Source organism: Onychomys torridus, chromosome 23 (genome assembly GCF_903995425.1).
Source record: "Onychomys torridus chromosome 23, mOncTor1.1, whole genome shotgun sequence".
NCBI lineage: Eukaryota > Metazoa > Chordata > Mammalia > Rodentia > Cricetidae > Onychomys > Onychomys torridus.
This window is the reverse complement of record NC_050465.1, coordinates 33,896,360-33,920,704: the sequence shown is the minus strand read 5'-3', so window position 1 is coordinate 33,920,704 and position 24,345 is coordinate 33,896,360. Positions and strand designations below refer to the sequence as shown.

General features: G+C 44.2%; 1 protein-coding gene across 2 annotated transcripts in view; it reads right to left on the bottom strand.

The window, feature by feature from the left end:
* The window catches only part of Inpp1 (inositol polyphosphate-1-phosphatase), a 33,304-nt gene that overhangs the window by 2,154 nt on the left and 6,805 nt on the right, over window positions 1–24,345 (bottom strand). Inside the window, exons 1-5 of one of the 2 annotated variants that reach the window (XM_036173646.1) lie at window positions 15,302–15,356; window positions 8,048–8,283; window positions 5,729–5,789; window positions 3,146–3,346; window positions 168–342 (exon numbers count right to left, since the gene is read on the bottom strand). In XM_036173646.1, coding sequence (XP_036029539.1) covers window positions 168–342; window positions 3,146–3,346; window positions 5,729–5,789; window positions 8,048–8,251 — 641 coding nt within the window. In that variant the 5' untranslated portion in view covers window positions 8,252–8,283; window positions 15,302–15,356. Of the gene's footprint in view, window positions 1–167; window positions 343–3,145; window positions 3,347–5,728; window positions 5,790–8,047; window positions 8,284–15,301; window positions 15,357–24,345 lie in introns of those variants that run through there. The other variant, XM_036173645.1, reaches the window with a different exon arrangement.

Sequence of the window (24,345 nt, the reverse complement as noted above, 5' to 3'; positions counted from 1 at the left end):
CTGGCCTGCAGGGATACACGGAGACAGAACACTGTATACATAATAAATACATAAATCTTTTTAAAAAAAGAAAAAAGAATCCAGTCATGGGAATACCAGGTAGAGTGACAGTCCTAACAAGCAAGGCTGAGGCTGGATAATTGAAACAGAAAATGCCCATCTTTTACCTTAGAGTCGTCAGGTTTTGAGACGCAAAAGGTTGGTTTATGACTCCCATCAGGGGCATGCCTGTCTGTAAGTCATAGACGCCAATTAAAATGGTCACACACTGAAGTCCACTGGGGAAAACTCCTTGGTTGGACTTAACATCGGCAGAACCTTTAATATACTGATAGGTTGAATCTGAAAAATGAAGCAAATGTACAGGTACAGATTGTTTAGAAGATAGTGGTGAATCCATTTGGAATATTTTGTCCTGTGTAAGTTCTCCTTCTAATCTAGTAAACCAATCAACTTCACCTTTGGGCGTTGCCTGCAATGAATCATCTGAACTCTCATACATCATGTTTCTACTTCATTCAGTGTATGAGAACTTTTAAGGAGTGTGTTGTCTTGAGACAGGGCCTCTGTGTAGCACAGACGGGTCTCTAACCGGAGATCCCCCTGCCTCCATCCTTGAAGGGGGAGGACACAGTCACGGTCCTGCTGAATCTAGCACAGCACCTTGCCTATGATAAGGCCTCTAGGGCAGCTAGGGCTGGGGAGATGCATCAGCGAGGAAAGTGCTTGCCTCAAAGGCATGAGGACTTGAGTTTGGATTTGCAGTGCCCGTAGAAGATGGAGGGGAAAGTGGATCACACTTAAAAATCCCAGTGCAGAGGAGGCAGAGACGGGGATCCCTGGGGGTGGCTGAACAGCCCGTCTAACAGAATTGGTGAACTTCAGGTTAGGAAGAACAGAAATGAGAAAGACACACTCACTGGCCCTCATGTGCCACGTGAGCAGCAGCACATACACACACCTCTTAAAAATGCAGCTAAAAGGCCAACAACTCCTGATAACTAGTGGGATGTTTCTTTAGAACTGTTACTAATCAGAGTACTAGAACAATCTGAGATGGAAAAGCCTCCTTCTAGGAATCCGACAGGCGTGGACCGGCCCAACACTGTTGTTATCATTCGCCTACCCGAGCTGAAGAAGGAGAGAATGAAGCGGACATAATGGGAAGAGGTTGTGTGCTTGTGAGGGTTGGTCTTGGTTGTCGGCTTGAGCGGATCTGGGATCAACTAAGAGGAATGAGTGAGGGCGTGTCCGTGAAGGTATGATCTGGAAGCTTTACTTGCGAGGGGGCGGGCACAATCCTCCCTCAGAATGGGCAGTACCTTCCAGGAGCCCAGCTGTAAGGAGGTCTGAGGAGAAGCAGTGCTGATTGTACCTCCCTGCTTTCCTCCTTGCTGGTGCAAGCATCTGCTCCTCAGCGGCTGCTAGCATCCTTCACTGACATAAGCACCTTAGTGTCTCTGGACTTCCAATATGGACGGAAGACCAGTGGTTTCCGGGGATTCCCCAGGCCTTCAGTGTCGCTGGGACTGCTCAGGCTTCCAGCACTATAGACTGAGCAGCTACTGGCCTCAACAGTATGCAACAGCCGCTGTTGCACGGCCCAGTCCCATGAGTTAGCACGCAGTGAAGGATGTGTCTAGCCAACGACCCAGAGAGTCAGATAAACATCTATTCAGGGTGGAACTGAGACAGGAGACCACCATCCCTCAGAACTGTAACAAATGTCAATTTACCCTTACATGACCAGAGATCTGGGTGGGGGAGGGGGATTCTTTTTTGTTTTGTTTTGGTTTGGTTTTTCCAGACAGGGTTTCTCTGTGTAGCTTTGCTCCTTTCCTGGATCTTGCTCTGTAGACCAGGCTGGCCTCAAACTCATAAAGATCCGCCTAACTCTGCCTCCAAGTACTGGGATTAGAAGGGGAAATTCTTAGTGTTCATATACAATACATTGGCTGAATGTCACATAGCTGTCTGATGTAAGGAAAACCACTGTGTCATGTTATGTGCCTGTCGACTAAGGGTGGTGAGAAAGTTGTCTGGCTCAGTATAGTGTTTTCCACCAGCTGGGTTAAGCAGAATTTACCAGGGAGATGGGAAAGTGGGGAGACTTTCGTCTGAGGACTTTGTATTGACAGGGCTGTGAGGGAAGGGGCCGCATTTTAAAAGCATGCACTGTAGTTACAATTGGTAAGCTTTATGTCAACTTGCGAGTGGCCCAAGACACGTTCAGTTGCTTTGCTTGACTGTTGCCTAACCGAATGAGTAGCCAATGATTCAAAGTTGGCAACTCTCCCTTAAAAACACAGATTTGCATGAACCTGTTAGAGCTGAGCTCTCTCTAAGTGGTGTACATTATTGCCTTCTCACATTTGCACTGATTTACCAGTCAGAAGTCATTTAAAGATCAGTTAGTGCACGTGTGTGTGTGTGTGTGTGTGTGTGTGTATGTGTGTCTGAGGAATCCTGCTTTCTCTCTCTCTCTCTCTCTCTCTCTCTCTCTCTCTCTCTCTCACACACACACACACACACACACATACACACACACACACACACGTGTGCATGCCTCACAGCCATCTGTCCCTCCAGTCCCAGTGCATCTGATGACCTCTCTGGCCTCCACAAGCGCTGCACACACATTGTGTATGGGTATGTGTGCACCCACACACATAAAATAAAATAAGGGAAAATAATTAAAGACAATAACTTCTCGGGACACCATATGACTACTACACCCATAAACCCACAATAGCAGTGGCTTCTGTAGAAGACCTGCGTGAAGGTAGCCAGACTTCTGGCACAGACTGGGGCTCACTCATAAGGAGCTGCTGGAGGAGGGGTGCAGCTCTTTGTGTATGGGTGTAGGCTCCCATGCTCTAATTGGACACTAATTGGACTTTGTGAGTTTAAAAAGAAACAAAAACAAACAAAACCATGAAATTAGGAGAGTAACCCATTGGGGAGGTCTGGGAGGAATTGGGGGTATGATCATATTTCACTGTATACACGTATTCTCAAATAATAATAAACGTTGCAGGAGATCTACAGTTCTAATGGTTTCTATTTCTTGGAGCTGCCCCGACCCCTCAAGAACACATGAGTAAGAACAAAGCAGAAGGCGCACACCGAGCAGTCCCACACTCACCGATGGGATCCACCCAAATCCCCAGAATGTCCTGTGGGACCTTGATCTCCAGGGACTCCAGAGTGGGGTCAGTTAAGTCCACATCCTGATGCACCACCTTAGCCAACGCTTCAGATGCCAGCTTGTTGCCATCAAGGACTCTGCTGAGAAGCTCTGCTGTCTCCTCCTCCGTGGACCGTAGTTCCACAGTGATCTTTTCCCCTAGAATAAAGACACGTTGGAGCCACTGCTTCTTGAGAGTTCAGGGGAGAGCAGACAACAGGAGGCAGAGGGGCAGGGAGGGGAATGGGCAGCTGAGCTGAGCTCTTCGGTCAGGTAGGGACAGTATGTCCACAGCAGTGGTTCTGAAACCCTGCTGACCGCCAGGATCACCTGCAGCACTTTACAAAGCAGTGGACACTAGGGGTTCCTAACGGTTCTGTGCTCTTCCTCTCAATGAGAGGTTAGTTTCCGGGACGCAGCCTGCTCCCCAGGAAAACCTCTGCAAGGACAAAGTCTGCATTCAAGGAGCTCCACAGAAGTTGAAATTCTTCAGCCTTCAGTAATTATTCTGTTCCTTAGTTTTGCCTTTTGCCTTTTCATGTGCATGGCTTGCTCTGTCCGTGTTGGAATGTTACCGAAAAAGACGTAGGTTTTACCCACCAACGGAAATGCTTCTACTTCCTTCTGTAATACTGCTTTTAACAAAAATATCAGGTGAAACACAGTAATCTTTGAATGCAATAAAACTTAGTGGCTTGAAAACAACAGACCGAAACTCTCCTCTGCGAAAGCTGTTGGAAGCCAGATGTGAACAAGCCACCTCTGTAGCAGGAGCAGAGTGAAGAGGCAACTGGATTCAAAAACTCTTGAAATATGCATCTTAGGCCCTTGGCCTGGCAGCCAGCCTCCAAGGGAAGAGAAAGGGGCTAGGAAGGAAGCAGAGCTAGCTGGACATGGGGGCACATACCTAAAACCCAGCACTTGGGAGGTAGATGCTGGAAAATTAGGACTTTAAGTCCAGCCTGGGAGGCCACATGAACCCCTGTCTCCCCAACAGCAAAAGGCACCGCAGATAAACAGTAAAGAGTGACCCCTAAGATGAATATGGTGAGACACACCTATAATCCCAACCCTCAGGAGGAAGGCATGAGTTCAAGGCCAGCCTGGGCTACCTAGTGAGACCTTTTTAAAGAAAAAAGAAAAGTAGGTATACAGATCCATGCTCCTGCCTACTCTAGCAGTTCCAACCAGTGGCAGCTTGTTGGAAACAACACTTCAAGCACCACCTGGATGTACTGAATTTTCCAAAAGCCTGAGGTCATGATATGATGAGCACAGTTCACGGCCCAGTGGGAGTCTATCATAGCCATAACTGAATTTCCGCTGTTATTTTTGGTGCTGCGGATTTGGCCCAGGGTCTCTGGGAATGCTGAGCAGGTATTTTACCATAGAGCTGCATCTCCAGCCCACAGCAGTGACTCTGAGCCACCAAGTAGCAGTCACTGAATATGCATTTTATTTCCAGCTTACTAAAAACCATGGACCATGCCAATGAATAAATCATAGGGTTCCCGTGCTTAAGCTTGGCCAGTTGTCTCCATCACACTTAGTGGGAGCCCAAACTCCTGCTGTGACCAGCCCCACTGGTCCCATTTGGTACAGCTGCCTCACTCCGGTTTCTCTGTCCTTTTGCCTCTTTAGTTCTAGACTAATGAAGCATTAAATTAACTGTTTATGAAATAGTCAAATATAGGATTGTAAATTGTATTGTGTATTGCAGAGCACATTGTGAGTTAATTATCATAGTTATTTTTAGCTTTTGGAAGTTTAAATAAGATTTATGTCTTCTTTCTGGGAGTCACGGGGATGTCTAAAAACTTTTATAGCCATAGAAATGTATCTACAAAGCCAGGGGAATGGTTCATGCCTGTAGTCTCAGATACTCTGGGAGCTGAGGTGAGAAGAGGATTTGAGCCAAGGGTTCGAGACCAGCCTGTGCAGCACAGCAAGATCCCACCTCAAACAGAAAATAATAAACAACAAACAAACAAACAAACAAACAAACAACTCTGCACAAAATGGAAACTTCTAGCTAATCTAACTACCTTTACAGAGGTTTTGTGAGGGAATGCAGAGGTTACTGGAGCAACATCATGCATTATTTCAGGACTGAGGTATCTGATACACTCTTAGCCAAGAATGTAGAGCCCAGGGTGTCCACCGACAGGTTTACATCCCTGCCCAGACACTGGTTTGTTCAACTGTGTAGACAAACATCTTTCTGGTGCATCGGTAGCCATTTTAGATTGCCAAAAGGCTATAGAATTTTTCTAAAGGCTACGTAACTATTACTAAAATGTTAGAGATTTAAATTTAGAAGGATACATGGACTGCTAAATTATTCCAAGAAACCACTTCATCTCTCTCTAACTTAAATGTCATCATATTCTGAGGTAGAGCCTAAATAAAGCTTCACATTTAAGCATGTTATGCTGTTTATACCTAAAAGCTTCCTAGCATTCATTTATTTTATGTTCTGAGCTAGAAATTAGAATAATAGGATGATTAAGTTACAAAACACATTAAGATTCTTATACGTACCCAAATCATTGGTGAACTCATTGGATTCTTCTCCAAAAATTTTCTTCCCCAAGCCTGGAAACTGAATGAGTCAGAGTTTGAAAAACAAACAAACAAACAAACAAACAAAGAAGGAACTACCTGCAGCCCCACAATCAGTTCCGTGAGTGTAGTTAGATTTGAAACTCAAAAACTTTCATAGGAGGAGTCAGCCTGAACATAGAAAATGAAGTCAGCTTGGTTCTGTGCTTAGCTGTCTCATATTTTCCTATTCTTTTGCCAGGCTAGAAAGCCTACTCCATGGCTGAAGTCTGGCTTCTTTATGTCCTGTCAGCTTTCTGCTGGAAAGACACAGGACTAGAGAGCCACAGGAACAGGAACATATATTAATCCTGCTCCTAAACACCAGCCTGTGAAAGCTCTTGTTATTGGCTATGTCCCTAAAATAATTCCATTTAAAGAAAATTTATTTGTTTTGTATTCTATGTCTATGGGTACTTTGCATATATGTCTGCATACCAGAAGAGGGCATCAGATCCATCCTAGATGGTTGTGAGCTACCATATTGGTGCTTGAAATCCAACTCATGTCCTATGAAGAACAGCATCTCTTAACCACTGAGCCGTCTCTATAGTCTCTAAAATAATTTTTCTAAAGGTGGACAAAGAGCCTAGAAGGCAGTCTTAGATTTTATTTCCATTTTCAGGTACATCTCTGCACCTATCAGATGTGTCAAAGGGGGGGGGGGGAATATTGTAGTGACCTGTGACTTAAGCATCAAATACTGAGTGAAGACGGAATCAAGTAGACTTTTCTCGAATCTCCATATCAGTGTTCAGTTAAACACGTTTGACTTCTGACCCTCAGAAGAGGTTTTTTCTGAGACTCCTGTTGTTTTCAGGGAAGGAACTGCTTCACATACTTGAACTTGTGCATTCCCAGATGCTCAAACCATCATCAAGTCCACACCACCTGCTGTTCTTGTTTCTCTTTTGTGAAACAGACGGGACCTACCATGGGAGGCAATCTGCTCGCCAGCCCCACACCTGTTTACAGAGCTGTTCAGAGGAATTCAGAGAGAGGGGGCCTGAAATAAAAATAAAGTAGCTCCAACGGAAAGTATTTGTTTCATAAATTCTGGCATTACTTCATGAATAATTGCCTGGGCTTGTTCTAGTGCTGAGGGGGTGGGCACATTAACCCATAAAAGTAATGTTGACACATATCCAATCCAGTTGCTCAACCAGCCCGTGTCCAACTGTCTCCATAACAACAGAAAACAAGCCTCCTTCATTTAGTTTGCCGAAGCCAGGTAGTAAAAGGGCATGAAGAAAATTTAGTCTGTAGAGATTTCATGTCATTTATTCACTCTCTTCCCATGCCTGTGGTCAAGATTTTACTTGATTCTAAGGTGGTCCTCAAATTAAAAAAAAAGCATTAAAAATATTAAAGTATTTTTTTTTTTAATTTTCTGACATAAACCCCCATCCTCCCAAATTAAAAAAAAGTGTGTGTGTGGGGGGGGGAGAAATCATATATACAAGGCAGCAGGATCCTAATGACACCAACTTGAGGACCGTTTCCTATGTTCAAGAACTTGAGCTGTCATGCTGTGCTGTGCAATTTCAGGCAATTTCCTCAAGCTCTCTGTGACACCCGAGTCACAATGGAGTAATAGCTCTTACTGTGCAGAAATTGCTGCAGGGTTAACAAGCTAGAATTCATAAAGCCGGGTACACAGTAAACATTTACATGTGTCTGCTGGTATTACTGTTCCCAGTTCAGAATATTAGCTTTATCTCATCCTCTCCACACTGAGAATCACAGTCACTGCCTGTCATATTTTTATACCAGAATAAAGGAAGATTTTACTCAATTCCAAGCCCATAACCAAGGCAAACATTAGATAAATGGTTAAGTTGATAAGCTGGGATTAATGAGTTAAAGCAAGTGAGACAGGCCACGAACACACAGAGAGACTGCAGCATTCCTCAGCAGCATGTAGACTCTCCTCAACACTGGGCATGGGAGGGACCTTCACTGTGCTCTGTCTCAGAGAACATGGATTATTTATTAACAAGAGACTCATCAATAAATATAAGGGCCAATTCTATGCACTCCTGTTAGAATTCTGAGTGCTCTTATTTTGTTTTTTCTATACTTCATTGATTTCCTGCAAAGACCATTCCCTTAATACTGTAATAAAAATAGGGAGAACCAAAAGATGTTTGTTTGAATCCAAGATATCCTGAGAATCAGTACAAGGCCTGCTGTTTATTCTGAGGGGAACAGAGCGGCAGAGGCAAGCGTCTCACAGCCACCTTGGCCCTGACCTCTTACCTTGTTCTCCATGCTCTGTTTTATAACTTCCTGCACTAGCACATCCGCCAGGGTCTTGAAATCTGCTGCGAACTTCTTGTTCTTCTCTGCATCCTTCTTCTCCTGAATGAGCAGCTGGAAGAGGGCTTCCTGCTGCCGGCAGGCCCGGGCGATGTTAGCTGCCTTCTCAGAGACACGGAGCAGTTCCCGCAGGATGTCAGACATCTCTGAAGCCTCACCCACCCTCTGGCTCTCAGCTGGAAAAGCACCAGAAAGTGAAAGAGAAAGCAGTTCAGAGTGGAGTCAGGATGCCGCTCCCACTAACACCCAGCAGGCAGCAAGTTGTCAGCATGGCTAGTGAAGACCACATTTTCAGGGTGTAAGATTGGAGTTACAATCTAAATATTGAAAATTATTTCTCAAATCTCAAAACAATTACACTCTCAAAAAAAAAAACAAACAAAAACAAAACAAACAAACCAAAAACAAACAAACAAAAAACCCAAAGAACTGAACTTTCAGTGAAAGAAAGAAAAAAAATCTGAATAAAAATCTATATTCCAGCCGGGCGGTGGTGGCCCACACCTGTAATCCCAGCACTCGGGAGGCAGAGCCAGGCGGATCTTTGTGAGTTCAAGGCCAGCCTGGTCTACCAAGCGAGATCCAGGAAAGGCGCAAAGCTACACAGAGAAACCCTGTCTCGAAAAACAAAAAACAAAACAAACAACAACAAAAAAAATCTATATTCCAGAGCCCTACGAGACAGAAGTACCACAATGTCAAAGGAAAGTGGGATTCTGTCACAGCCTTATTGTGAGGATTAGAACAGCACTCTCTCTGTGAGAAGGGTGAGGGGTGACATTCACACTGCCACCTCCACATCCTAAGTGGCAGAGCAGCAAGCATTGTGTCCTGCAGGATTCTGAGGCCACTCTTTGGCGAGTGGCATAAAGCATCCCACAGATAATTCCACTAAGCATTCCAGTGAGGAGTACCATCCTCCAAGTAGCAGCCTACACAGCAACATGAGGGGAAACTTGTACCTTGCCAGGACTTGGGAAGTTCTGAACTCTAAGAGCCATGTAGTATGCATAAATTTCTTCTTCTTTCTCTCCTCTCTCTCTCTCTCTCTCTCTCTCTCTCTCTCTCTCTCCCTCTCTCCCTCTCTCTCATTTTCTTTCTTTCTGTGTAGCCCTGGCTGTCCTGAAACTCCCTCTGTAGACAAGGTTAGCCTTGAACTTAGAGATCCACCTGCCTCTGCTTCCCACATGTGGGATTAAAGGCGTGCACTGCCACACCTAGCTGCTGATGTCTTTCTACTAGAAGCCTTGAAATGCTTCCACTTAGTAATGGTACTCTGGTTCAAAGTTTGAATCATCCTGCTCCCGTTCAGAGAGAACTACTGTGAGAATTATCTGCCCTGTGTTAGTTTCAGAATGAAGCTTAGTGGGTTGAGTAACTTCTAAAGGGTTGCACAAGGCTAAAAGGTGGGGCTCAGAGTTGCTCACACACAACACTAGGGTTCTTTATTGTCACAACAGTTTCCTCTATTAAAAGAATCTTGAGGCTGAGAACTCACTCAGCCATGAAGACACTGGTGCGTGGGTGTGGCAAGCTGTTATAACTAGTTTGTCTTAAGTTTGCTCAAAAAACGTTTTTTGTTGTTGTTTTTTTTTTTTTTCTTATGGTCCATTGCCTAAGGAAACACTTCTTCAACAGAAATGAAGGGAAGGTGAGTAAAACAATGAGACAGCCCTTCTCATATTCTACTTTCCTTCCCCTCGGCAGTCATCTCTGGAGGTCAGCAGTAGGACAGATGCCAACTCTGACAATGGACCTGGAAATACACAGGTTTCCAAGGAGCTGCCGACATCACTGTAACAAACCCCGACCCTCTCTCATCAGTCACAGTAACAACTCCAGGTCTTAGCTTAATCTGTAAAGAAAATAAGAATTCAAATATTTTCATACAAGGTAGACTAAAAAAAAAATTTTTTTTTTGAGGTAGGTTCTCACATTGTCCAGACTGCCTCACACTTGCTGTGTACCTGAGGATGACCTTGAGTGCTTGATGCTCCAGCCTCTGCTTTGCGACTAGGATATTGCAGATATGTACCAGTTTCTAGTCTAGTTTCTATTGCCACAACTAAATAAAACTTGGAGAGAAAAGGGTTTATTTGGATCTCAATTCCTGTCATAACCCATCCCTGAGGGAATTCAAGGCAGTAAACGAAGCAGGAACTATGGATGATAGCCTGCGCCCTCCCTGGCTTCTGCTCAGCTAGCGAGGGCAACCTGGGTAAAGACAGTGTCATCCACAACAGGTTGGGCCCATATCAATTAGCAATTTAAAAAATGCACCACAGACATGCCCACAGTCCAGTCTGATGGAGGCAATTCTTCTTCAATTGAGGTTCCCTCATCCTAAATATGTCAAATTGACAATAAAAATTAACCAGGGCCACCACATCTGGCCTGAAGATAATCTTGCATATGAATTTATGTATGTTGGGGGCGTTTCCTGTGTATGTGGGTGTGCATGAAGGTGCATGTATATGTAAGTTCATGTACACATGGGTGTGCATGCATGTGTAGATCAGGGGTTGATATCTAGTGTCTTTCTTAAACACTTCCCCACTTTATACTTGAGACAGGGTATCTCATTTAACCTGAAATCTACAGATTGATTAGAGTGGCTGGCCGGCCAGCAAACCCCAGGGATCTATCTGCCTGTTTCTGCTTCCACATGCTGGGATCAGGAGGCATGTGGTACTGTGTTTTACATGAGGGCTGGGAGCAAACTCAAGTCTTCATGCTTATGAACACTGTATTGACTGAGCCATCTCGACATCCCTACCCGCCCCCCCCAAACCTTAAACATTGGTAAAATGTAAGAATCCTGTGTGGCCTGTAAATACTGTTTTTGAGGAATGATTAATGAAGAAAAACATGAATGCTGTAATATTAAGTACAGAATGACCTACGACCATATCTATATCTATATCTATATATATATATATATATCATTATGTTATCAATTTGTATAGGAGGACTAATAGGTGATGTTTTCAAGGTAGTCAATTTATAGTGTAATTATGGATAAATTAATTCAATTTTTCCATAATCAGATATTCTACAGTAAATAGGTAGTACATACAATTTATTTTATACATTATCATCCTATAAGAAATGACATGATTTAGTGTTTTGTGTGCTGGGGGTATGTGACTGGGGACTGAACCTTGGGTCTGGCATTTTCTAGCCAATGTTTTACACTGAGCTATCTTGATAGCCCTTTGATACTTGAGACAGGTCTTACTAACCTGCCCATGTTGGCCTTCAATGGGATATGGAGTCCATGCTGACCTTGAACTTCTGACCTTCTCACCCCAGACTCCCAAGCACCTGGGATTACAAGCCCAGCTAATGAATGGCATTAATTTAAAAAAAAAAAAAAAAAAAACTAAAAATGAATCTATAAGCATTCTTGGATTCCTTGATGAAATGGTCCAAGCAAATGGGCCTATGGTAATAACAAACTTTCCAGATCAACAGGATAATACAGTTAGAACCCAAGCAACCACCGATTCTTAGATGCCTTTATTTCCAGACTCAATCCTGTTCAAAGGGTCACTGTACTTTGATGTGGATGTATACACCAATAAAAACAGCATTCGTATAGCAAACTCATTTGAATTCAAATAATTCATGGCTTCTATTATATAAATACTCGCCACAAATGATGTTATAAAACAATACATTTAGAGAGATGCATACATATCCTCACTATAACTCATGAGTCACAGAGGTATAAATTCAGGGACCACAACTTTTATTAGCAATTTGTTATACATTATTGTAAGAGTGAAGAGTCAATGAACCAACATTATCTAAGGTCCTTCTTATTTAGAAGCAGTATGGAGATGTAAAGTTCACTTTGAACTTGAGCAAGATACACATCAAATGTTTATCACATCCAATGACTTTAAAATAAATGTTTATCCGTCCTCCCACCCCCATTTTTTTAAATCTGAAAATAAAACACTACACCAGTTACACTATTGGGTAAGCTTCTGCACCACAGTTACCTCTGGAAACCCGGAGTTCCTCCCTCCTGGTCCTAGCTTATTTTAGTAATGGTCATTGTCCCCACCTGGGCAGATGTTACTTAGCAAGTGCAGGAACTTGGCCAAGAGGAGAGATCGTCAGCTGTGAACAGTGGGCTGTGGTGCGCAAGGGTATGAGCTTGAGAAATTCACAGTATGGCATCTGGGTTTCCAGGTCCTGAGTCACCCTACAGCAACCTTAACCTCTTTTCTTCTGGCCCAAGACACCACTTGTTCCGTTGTGTCAGGCTCCAGATAATTCTGGGTTTCTTGTCCAGTTTCACTTGAGACTTTCTCCGGCCAGTCTAGCCAACACAGCACTTCTCAGCTCATCCCCTTTCTCTGGGGTCCCAGGAATCTAGAAAGCCATTTCCTACAGCATGCATGTAAAACTTCCCAAATCTCCTGCAGTGTGGCAAGCTTGTAGTCCTTGTTTTTGGGAGACAGAGGCAGGTAAGCCCAGGGGTTTGAAGCTGTCTGGGACAACATAGAAAGCCCTTTGTCTCAATGAACAACTTTATAATTGGCTGGCTGACCTCCTACTTTCTGGTGGGAAATCTCATTTCTTCCCCCACACTCACTGTTGTTGGCCTCTGTAACCCCTCCCCCCATCTCGGCCCATTTATCTTGAGCTCCTTCATGCAGGTAAGAGAATTGCCTAGGGCACTTCACCCTTACCTGGAATACTTGAGACAAGTTGTTTATGGAAAGAATCAGGGGTAACACCAGCACACAATTTCTTCAGTTTTCTATGGAAATTATCTTTCAAATTACTGAAAAAAGCTAATTGAATTTATACAACCATTATTTGACTTACTCACTTAATATGGCCCTCTTTCGGGCCGGTGGGCACCTGACGGTGGGGATTTTAATGGAACCTTATAGGGAAGATGATTCATGCGCAGGGTTAGGCAAAGTCTGTTGTAGGTAGTGATTGTTTTGATTTTTAGAGGCGCGTGTATGTATGCATGTGCAAACACGCATTATTAGAAAGTAAAGCCCTGGGCAGGCCAGGTAAGTATTCTAACACTAAGTAAGCTACATTCCTGGTCCTGGATCTTGAGTCAGCCTAGCCTTAAACTTAGAATCACATGTCACTATTTAATTGACAGTCCTTTCCCTTTTACTCTCAGAAAAGCCCCTTTCTCATAACCTAGTGAGAAAAGCCAGCGCTCTTACTCACTGTAAAGTGCCTTACGAGGTTCTCGTTCATGGTCCAGTGACATCCCTCCTAACCAACTGCATGACATTGGTGATGCGGGCCGACAGGGGCTCTGATCATGACAGATAACTAATTGATTCGCTGTTTAAGACTGGATGGCCTCCACCCTGGAGGAAGGCAGCCGCCTGTCTGTGTCCTCACCCGGCCTTGCCTTGGTGAGCCTGTAACTCTGGCTTGTCTCCCTCTTCTTACAAGGACTCAGTCAGGCTAGATTAGGACCCACCCATGTGACCTCATGCCACCTACAGAGGGCCTTCTTCCAGTCATTTCTCAACATTCTTAGGGACTTGGCTCCAGGCTCTCCACAGACACCAAAATACGTGCATGCTCAACTTTTCATGTAAAATGGCTCAAGATGTGCATACAACCCACACATATCCCCTGATGCTTTAAGTAATCTCTAGACTAATAACAAGATCCAGCTCACTGTAGATGCTGTATAAATGCGTGTTCTTCTGCATTTAGGACATGATAGGGAAATAGCTGTGTGTGTTCAACCCATATGTTTTGTCAAGTATTTCCCACTTAAGTTTGATTGAATCCAGGCAGGAGTGGGTAAAGGTATAGGACCGCACAGTCACATTCTGAGGTCCTGGGTTCACGGCTTCAATACCGCCATGCTGGAGGAATGCAGCCCGGCCCTTAACACTTCTCCTGAGAGAGGCCAACACAACCCACCCCTTTGTCCTCTAGTCTTCTGGCCAAATAGTAAAAATGGGGTAGATTGTCTTCTTCCTTGTTTGTGTTGTCAAGAAGTTTACTTCTGTGAGACGGATTTTCCAGCTAGCCACCACCCTGGCAGCGAGCCCGCTAGCTACACAGCGAATGTCAAAGCAGCTTCCGCATAGCCTTGGTTTGGAATGACTATGCCCCCAAGCCACTTCGCAGCAAAACATGCGTCATTCCTCATTATTTCAGACTAAACCACACATAGATAATATGTACACGTCAATATCGATTAACATATTCAGACATAAAACTGTGTCACGGTGTCAGGTAGAACTTGGATCTCTGGCTCTGGGAAGACTTGCAAGATTCAATTGGAAAATATGGGTGGGAGGGGGATGAAGTAGGGCAGTCAAAACAATAACCCAACAAACAAACAAAAAACCAGACTGGGGATGGGACTTGGGGAGTCGGGGAGCGATGGCTGTCTGTAAAGTGCTTGGCACACAGCCACAAGGACCTGAGTTTTGATCCTCAGCACTCAGAAAGCTGAGCATGGTGGTGCACGCCTGTAACCCCAGCTTGGGGTTGGGGTGGGGGGTGTAGGGGAAAGCAGCGGTGATAAGTGAATTCTCACTGGTCAGCCAGACACCTGAACCAGAGAGCTCAAGATTCGGTGAGAGACCCTGTCTCCAAGAGTAAGGCAGAGAACAGCTGAAGATACCCAAAGTTGATCTTTGATTTCCTCATGCACACACACACAACCTCCACCACCCCCCCCGCCCCAAAATCCAAAACTAAAAACCTCATTACAACGACATGACTCATTAAACTACCTATTTTCTTGTCTGCGTTGGAGGTGAGCCAGACCTGGCAGTTGACATGCCTGGGATCCCAGCACCCAGGTAGGAGTAGACCAACTGGGGTGGGTGGGCAGTGTTCAAGTTGAATTCAAGGCCAACCTGGACTACATGAAACCCAGTCTCAAAAGAAAGCCAAAACAGAAGTTTACAATCAGATCTGGGGCTAGGGACATAACTCAGCAATAGAGCTCTTGCCTCCTCGCATGTGTGAGCTCTGAGTTTGATCCCCAGTATGAAAAGAAAAATAATATAATCAGAATAGCTTACAGGTATTTAAGAGGCAATGAGCAATATAATATGAAAGGCACAGGCAATCAAACTGACCTGGATTCTAAACCTAGTTCAGCTGTGTGGCATCAGGAAATTCATTCAGCCTCTCTGAGCCTCTCCTCATCTGCAATTGGAGGATAAAACTTACCTCTCAGCGATGTCTGAGGATCAAATGAGGTGTCTGGAAAGGCACTAGCACTGAGCCTGCATGCAGCAGACAGTAAACAGCAGCTCTGACTGTTAAATACGACCTCACAAACACCACAGTCATATGTCCTTCCTCGAGAAAGTATGAGGCTGGCAAGTTATGTGGGTCACTGAAACCTTCGTTTAAAATTTACTAGTTCATTAAATCCCAAAGCCTGGGAACTATTTGTAATGCTGTGAGCAACCCAGAATAAAGTCCCTTTATGTAGGCCAGATCTGATCGCTTCAGTTTCTGGGCGTATGGGTGGGAACTCTGGCTTCCGGAGGCTGTGTGGTGTCTGGGGCCTCAGGTCAGACCAACTGAGTGTGGCCTGGGAAAGGTACTTTCCTATGAAGGGGTGTTTTGTCAGGAGACTCCAGATTCTGTAGTAGAATATTTTAAGGTGTGTTACTTTTGTTTATGTTGCATTTGTTTAACTCTGTGAAGCTGTGTTCCTGTGCCTGTCTAAAACACCTGATGGTCGAATAAAGAGCTGAATGGCCAATAGCAAGGCAGGAGAAAGGATAGGTAAGGCTGGAAGGCAGAGAGAATATATAGGAGGAGAAAACTGGAAGGAGAGATTTAAGACCTAGCAGCCAGAGAAGAAGGAGGACATCAGGGGCCAGCCACCCAGCCACACAGTAGGCCACAGAAAAGAGTAAGATTTACAGAAGTAAGAGAATGAGAAAAGCCCAGAGGCCAAAGGTTAGACAGGATAATTTAGGATAAGGAAAGATGGCTAGAAACTAAACCAAGCTAAGGCTGAGCATTCATAATTAAGAATAAGCCTCTAGCTGGGCAGTGGTGGCACACGCCTTTAATCTCAGCACTGGGAGGCAGAGCCAGGCGGATTTCTGTGAGTCCGAGGCCAGCCTGGTCTACAGAGGGAGATCCCGGAAAGGCGCAAAGCTACACAGAGAAACCCTGTCTCAAAAAACTAAAAGAATAAGCCTCTGTGTGTGATTTACTTGGGAGCTGGGTGGTGGGGCCCCCCAAAAGAGCCAAAACAAACAACAACAATAGATTCTAGAGTCCAGGTCTGCTCTTGTGAGAAGACCCAGCCTGCCCTTCTGTTGTCCACAGTGACAGAAGCACAAGGCAGAGATGGGGGCCCTCAATGAAACAATAGGCTCTCTCACAAATAGCTGAGTGGTTGAGGCTTTCTCTTGCCATCCCCTCCTTCTGGTAGATAATCCAAGTCTGCCGAGGACATGTCCATGCCCCTTACACACTGACTGCACCCCACCTACCCCCTCACATCCTAGTCAGTCATTTAAAACACCTCCTGAGCATCGGTGGTGTGACCCCGCTGTGGTGGCCCTGCTTCACAGACAGCTATGATCAAAGGAGGAAAGGCACCGTACAGTACGTGGGTGCTTTAGAAGAAGGTGTCTGCTGGAATCTCTCTCAAGACATGCAACCGTCCAGGAGTCCCCCGAAGGTGATGAATGCCAAGGTGTGGCCAAGGCTCTATGCAGCTACTGTGGGAGTGGACTCTGTCTGCCTCTCCTTCTGCTGTCTTTGAGGCTTAGTGTTCTGGCAAAGGAGAAGGAAAGGCGCCAGAGAAATGCTCCACAGTTCCCAGCACCCAGAAGCATGGCTTACAACCAGACCTCCATAATTCCAAGGAATCTGATGCACTCCTCCCCAGGCACCAGGTATGCACATGGTGCCCATACATACATGCAGTCAAAACACAGATACACGTAAAATAAGTATTAAAAAAAAAAAAAAAAAAAAAAAAAACTAAAAAAAGGGGGGTGGGAGGAGAACAGAATCCAGTCCCCAGGAATTTAGGACAGAGTTCAATCCTGTGTACAGCTTGCTAATATTAACTGCACTGATGCCCCCAGAGATATCCACCTGGTCACCTGGCCCAGAAGAAACTGAACAAGCAGCTTTACCAGAGACTTGCAATCCTGCTTTTACATTTACTGGAAACTAAAAAGTCTTCCTGGTTGAACTTCCTGACATTTAGTCATCAGAGACTTCTCAGGAGCCAGCATTACAGAATTGGGACTGTGACCTGGTGATATCACTAAGTTCTACCTTTCAGCCACTGATTTCCGACTTCTTGTCCACTGTCTCTGTGCTCTGGGAACACTACATTTTCATATGCTGGTCGTCCTGGCTCCCACGCTTCCCACTCTTTCTCTGCCCCCTTTAAGTTTCTGCCCCTCTTAGAGTTTTTCCCCTAAGGGTAATAAACTTGAATAAACACCTCATAAAAGATATCCAAATCCCTGACTAGAAATGGTCGATAAACAGGTGAGAAAGTCTATCTTCAAGGTAGTTGGGGGAAATAAACGTAAAATCTCCACAGGATACCACCACCTGTCCAGCGGGACCGCTTACATTAGGAAGACTGAAATGTCCACATCTGGATGCAGCCTGGAGCAAGAATCTCTTGCACAGTGGTAGCCTGAATGAAGCGGCACAGCTGCCTGGGAAGCCCTGTTCACATATACCAAACAATGTATGCACATAGACATTAGAAGATGTCTTCAAGGGGCTGGAGAGATGGCTCAGAGGTTAAGAGCACCGGCTGCTCTTCCAGAGGTCCTGAGTTCAATTCCCAGCAACCACAGGGTGGCTCACCACCACCTATAATGAGATCTGGTGCCCTCTCCTGGTGTGTGTATACATAATAAATAAATATATTTTTTTTAAATGTCTTCAAGAGTATTCACAAATACCATTCTTCCAATGAGCTAACACACTGGCAAGAATTCAAGTAACCACCGGTAGTAATAACATGAAGCCAGCTGCGGCACACTCACAGTCGAGAAGAATGACTGTAACAGACAACAGCACAGAGGAAACTCACAAAGACATTGCCACTAAAGAAGGCAGCCTCTGGAAAGCTGTATGTGCATTTAATTCACTCCAACTTCCACGTGCATGCATGTATGCATGTGTGTGTGTGTGTGTGTGTGTGTGTGTGTGTGAGCATTGAATCAGAATATGTACTTATATGCTCATTTAAGGGTGACCCATACTTGAAAAAATTACTTTAGTTAATAAAGCACCAAAACAGTAAGTTAACTTGTTTTTGTTATAAAAGACATTAAACATGGGGTATAATGGCTGGGCATGTATCTCAGTGTTAGACCATTTACTCAGCACATGGGAAGCCCTAGGTTTTATCTCCAGAAACACACAACTAATTGATTAATCAACTAATTAATTAAAGATAAGAAAGATTTAACTGGCCATGGTGGTGCATGCCTGCAATCCCAACACTAGGAGAGCTCGAGGTCAAGGTTAGCCTGGACTACGCAGTGACATCCTGTCTTAAAGTAAACAAAAAAGGATTATAGATATTAATGTATTTAACGCGAATATTTCCCTTTCTTCCTGACTTTCAAATGGTGTCACCATACACAGCATTTGTAAACAGGTTAGTCTAACTTGTAGCTCTGGAGAGGCTAAGAGACTATATTAGCCTCTGTTCCCCACTCCATTGCCACCTCCCCCCTACCTTTCCCTCCATTGGGGTTTACTATATAGTTCAGTCTGGTCTCATGAGATCCTCCTACTTCAACAACCTCCCAAGCACTAGAATTATAGGCACAAGCGACTGGCTTAACTTATAGTTTGGACCGTTGTTAATCAAATCTAGATTCCCATCCTAGCTCACTTCTCTTTTGCTGTGATAAAATGTTGACCAAAAGCAACTTGAGGAGGGAAGGATTTACTTCAGATTTAAATCAGTCATCGAGGAGAACCAGGGTAAGAGCTTAAGGCAGGAACCTGGAGGCAGGAACTAAAAGCTGAGCCCATGAGAAGCACTGTTCATTGGCTCGCTGTTTCTGGCTTGGTCAGCCACCTCCCTTCATGGCCCAGACCCACACCCGTCCAGCCCAGACCCACCTGTCCAGCCCAGATCCACCCGTCCAGGGATGGCACCACCCACTGTGACTGGGCCTTCCTAAATCAATTAACAATTAATAAAATGCCCCACAAACCAGCCTTTAAGAAAATCTGATAACGGCAACCCCTCCACTGTTGCTCCCTCTGCCCAGGAGTGTCAGGATGACAATGAAGCTATGGCACCTACTGGTCTTCAAGTCTACTTTAAATGGCTCTTTCTGGGTATGGCATTCTTGGTCACCAAGGAAGGTTCTCAAATCAACTTATCTTTCCTTCTGAACTCTTCCAACACTGCCTGGAAGTATCAACTCATTCAGCACTTTTTCTTACTGTCAATATGGACCACTCAAAGGTATGGGAGATAAGGTCAATGTCTACACATCCTAGCATGTGTCTTGGAGATACAGAATGTGCATCCTGTTTAGAAGGCGTTTATGGCTCTGGAGTGAGGACCATGGTTCCCTGCTTCTACAAAAGGGACGGGGTAAAGTATGCTAGGGGACACCCTGCTATATTAACTCAATCTGCTTTTCCCTTTACCTGTTGACTGTATGCCTATGACCATGTGGTTTAGGTTATAGACAGCTTGTTGGCTTTAGTTTTGTAAACATAAAAAAGGAAAATATCAAAGAAGCTGTTTGGAAGGGATGGTTTCAATTCAAAACTCCCCTGATCTTTATAACTACTTTCTGTATAAAAGAGGTAGGAGACTGTCATTCAGCCTTAGAAAGGGATGAAATCCAAATACACGCTGCCTTTGGATGGACCTTGAAGATACTATGCTAAGTTAGGTAACTCCATCTTAAAAGTACAAAAATTCCATTTTTATGAGGGACCCATAATAGTTGCGCTCATAGCGACAAAGGACATGATGGTTACCAGGCTGGCAAGGGAGGATAGCAGAGCTCTGTTGTCGAATAGGTTCTATTTCTGGGGATGGGAAGTGCTGAAGGGTGCACGATGTTGTGACTGTAGTTGATGCCGAAATTTATATAAGAAAATGGCTGAAATGAGATGTTTCACAGAACAGAGTCATATCTCCACAGGTATGCCTATCTCAGATGCATTTGATATTTATCATCTACCTGAGAAGGCATAATAAATATTTGTTGATTGAATTTTTTTTTAAAAAGAGGTTGGGATAAGGGTTTAAAAATTATTTGGGGGCTGAGCATGGTGGCATACACATTTAATCTCAGCATTCAGGAGACAGAAAGTAGGCAGATCTCTCTGTGAGTTCAAGGCAGGCCTGGTTAACACAATAAGACCCTGCCTTAAAAAATTACACACACACACACACACACACACACACACACACACACACATATATATATATACACACACATATATATCTATATATATGTACATATATATATTTAGTGTTGTTATAGATCTTGATGCTTATTTTGCATAGCAATTACACTGATTTTTTAATATAGTGCATGTCACATTCCCTGGTTTGGGTGTGAGTAAAGGAGTTAATGGACAATAAGAGGCAGGAAGCTCCTTACCCGCACACTTCCTGGGGCACCATGGTCCTCACTCGTAATGCCTTCCAGACAGGAAACACCCCCCAGCAGACACACAGTGAGAGTTTTCAGCATTGACCAACTTTCATTCCGTTGGAGATAAACATGTTTGAAGGGATTTTCTAGAACTGAATCTGGAGGGGATTATTCATTATTCAAACCTTCCAACTATTAGACCATCCACTGAAAACGCGCTTTAAAGAGTCCCCTGGATGGTGAAGATGATGAATTCTGTTAGGCACCATTCTGTCAGGGTGCCACTGCTAGGCCTGGGCTACCAGCCCTAACACTCCATTTGCTCATCCACTTGCTAGTGCAGGTGCTTGTTTTAACAGGTGTTTCAAGATATGGAAGAGAGCGATACAGAATTCCAAATGTAACATTTACCCTTAAAGGAAAGGGAACTGATAAAAGAATATTTACAGTATGATTGATCTAAAAAGCTCAAAGCACTAAACAATATGTGTGGCTCATTAAAGCCACAGAACTGAGTACTCTTGCATTTCTGGTGATTGTTAACCATAAGCAGATTAATATTTATCTTCCTGTTCTCGTTCTTATTTTTATCTCCCCATTTTTTATTAATGAAGCTTATAATCACTCATATTTATTAAACGGGCTTTTAATCATTTCCAGAACAAACTGGGGTTGTGCACAAGTCCTGTAAATTCTGAGGAGTTGAGTAGGGGTGAGTTCTGAAATTTGGTACTTCAAAATCTTCATTGGAAAGGCTGATAACAGGGTTGGTGAGATGGTCTGAAGAGATGGCTTGGCGGTTAAGAAAGCTGGCTGCTTTTTTAGAGTATCTGGGTTTGATCTGAAGCCCCCACATGGCTCACAAATATCTGTAAATCCAGTTCCAGGGGCCCTGACATTCTCCTGTGGCCTCCCTGGGTACCGGACATGCACTGGTATTCATGTGTACATGGAGACAAATACTCACACATACAAAGTTTTAAAAACACATGAAAAATTAGGGCATCACTTTTTACCAAGTTATGTTTTCCTTAAACAAAATTAAAGTTTGGTCATTTTAATTTCCCCTTCTGGTATTAGTGTAATTCTCATTTACACCAACAGGAAGCCTACCATGGTCACATTTTTAAAAGCAGACATTTAAATATCAACTGGTAAAGTTACCTAAATTAACTTAAGCTTAGAAAATTAATTTAGGAGATCTAAAATAATTAGTTGTTTAAGGTTAAAACCAGCATGCAATTAATCTCTCTGAAAAAAAGGAGAAAGGAAAGAGAAAACATAGAAAGGAAAATAAATTCTGATTCCATCTCCATTTTGATAATTAACCTTAATATTCAGCTGAAATCTCCAGTTAGGCCCAAGTTCTCTCTCTCCAAACCCTGCCCTCTCAGAGAACTGCCAAAAAACAAAAACAACCAACCAACCAACCAAACACCCAATTCCCATTCTCAGCATGGCTACAGCTCCTCCTGGAGCCTACTAGGGGCTCAAGACTCCGCCTACCATGATGGGGCCCACCCCCGCCTACAGGTTTATTTAAGCCCCCTCCTTCAGAACAGTCATGTCATTTTTCTCCTGCCCCCTTCCCTGCCTAGCTCGGGGGGGGGGGGGGGGGGGGGCTTGAGAACTCACCTGGGAGTGCTTTGTTCAAATATACCTGGTCTTTTACTTTTTAATCTGGCTTGACCTGGCTGGCTTACTGCATCAGTGGAGAAACCTACCATGGGGCTGCTGAAACCCGGGAGAAGTTGAGCCTCCTGCTCTAGGAGGACCTGGGGCCCCAGCCACGTGGAGAGGCCACTCCTCTTTTTAATTTCCCTCTCCATCAGACCAGATTGACTTTGGGGCTCGGATAAATTACCCATTTCCAAGCCACTGCCTATAGAGGTTGGAGACCTCTTCCTAGTCAAGACCCCTTCTGAGTCAAAGCCAAGCCGCAGCTGCTCAGCGCAACCTGGATCCGTTTTTGGAGCACAGACAGTCTTTGCTCATTGGGGTCCTTCGTGGAGAGATGTCCTACACAAAGGCAGCTCCCACACGTCCCTCACCCCCAACCCAGGCTAGAGCAGTGGTGCTATAGACTTTGGTCTCCCGCACAGACTTGGAAACTGGAAACTGCAGATCTAAATTGAATCTTCAGCCACCCCTGGGGTGTCTACTACAAAACTTATCCAAATTAGGGCTGTCACACACCATATGACAAATGGTTTGCGCTCCCTCATGCAGGGCTTTGAGCCCTGCACTCCTACCCTCCCTCTTCCCTGTTCTGCAGACCTGTGTTTCATGTCTCCACTTGAGATGGCCTTTCGTTCTTTCACTGTCCCCACCCCCAATAAACCTCTGGCACTAACTCCGTTTCATTCTCTCAGAGGCACACCTTGGCAGGGCCCACTGAAAGCTTTGCCTTCTTTTTTTATTTGTTGTTGTTTTTGTTTGTTTGTTTGTTTGTTTTTGGTTTATCCAGACAGGGTTTCTCTGTGTAGCTTTGCGCCTTTCCTGGATCTCGCTCTGTAGACCAGGCTGGCCTTGAACTCACAAAGATCCACCTGGCTCTGCCTCCTGAGTGCTGGGATTACAGGCGTACGCCACCACTTTGCCTTCTTATTGGGTATGACTAATTATTAATTAATTAATTAATTGGGTATGATTTATTATTATTATTATTATTATTATTATTATTATTATTATTATTGTCATGCTGGGATTCTACCCACAACAGGTCTGTTCTCTTTATTTGTTCCTATGTGCTTTCCCACCCTAAACTGTGTAAATGTCCTGTCTTTGCATTTGTTACAATGCAGAAGTCACAGCTGGAGAGGCCAGCTGCTTCCTGCCTAGCACCCGCCTGTTCTCCCCTACAGCATCTGCTGATCTGGCCCTCAGTAGGGTATGTACAGATCATTGTCTGTGTCTGAATCTAATTCCAAATTTTAGAGTCCGATTCTTCTTACGTTAGTTTCCACAGGATGCATGTGTGCTTGTCTGGCTCCCGCATTGCATCCACATGGACATTGCTCCTGCTCACTCCCCTCTCCCCACACCCTGGGAGACCCACAGCTTAAGCTCTAGTCCTCTGTATTCTCCATGTGGCTTTGGCTTATTTGGCCGGCAGACCCACATTCCAAAATCTCTTACCTCTAAGGCTCTACTTCCTTACTCCTAAATTTTTTTTTTTTTAAGATTTATTTATTATGTATACAGTGTTCTGTCTGTACCACGTATCCTTGCAGGCCAGAGGAGGGCACCAGGTCTCATTTCAGATGGTGGTGAGCCACTATGTGGTTGCTGGGAATTGAACTCGGGACCTTTGGAAGAGCAAGCAGTGCTCTTAACCTCTGAGCCATCTCTCCAGCCCCCTAAAAATCTTTTATTCCTGTGGTTTCTTGCATGCTGCATTATAGTGTAAACTCTTATTTAAGGATTTGTAAGTTGCTCATCTGGCAAAGTTTAAAATCTATAATGATTTATAACCAAGTCTGTTTCCCACAGAAAGGTTTGTTTGTCTGTTAGAAAAGTCCTGTCTACTTTGTATGGATGGATGAATTTGTGCCTGTATATATTCTTGTCGACATGGGAGCTATACAGAATTACTTCAGGCTAGTTGGGTGTATAACTGTATGTGGC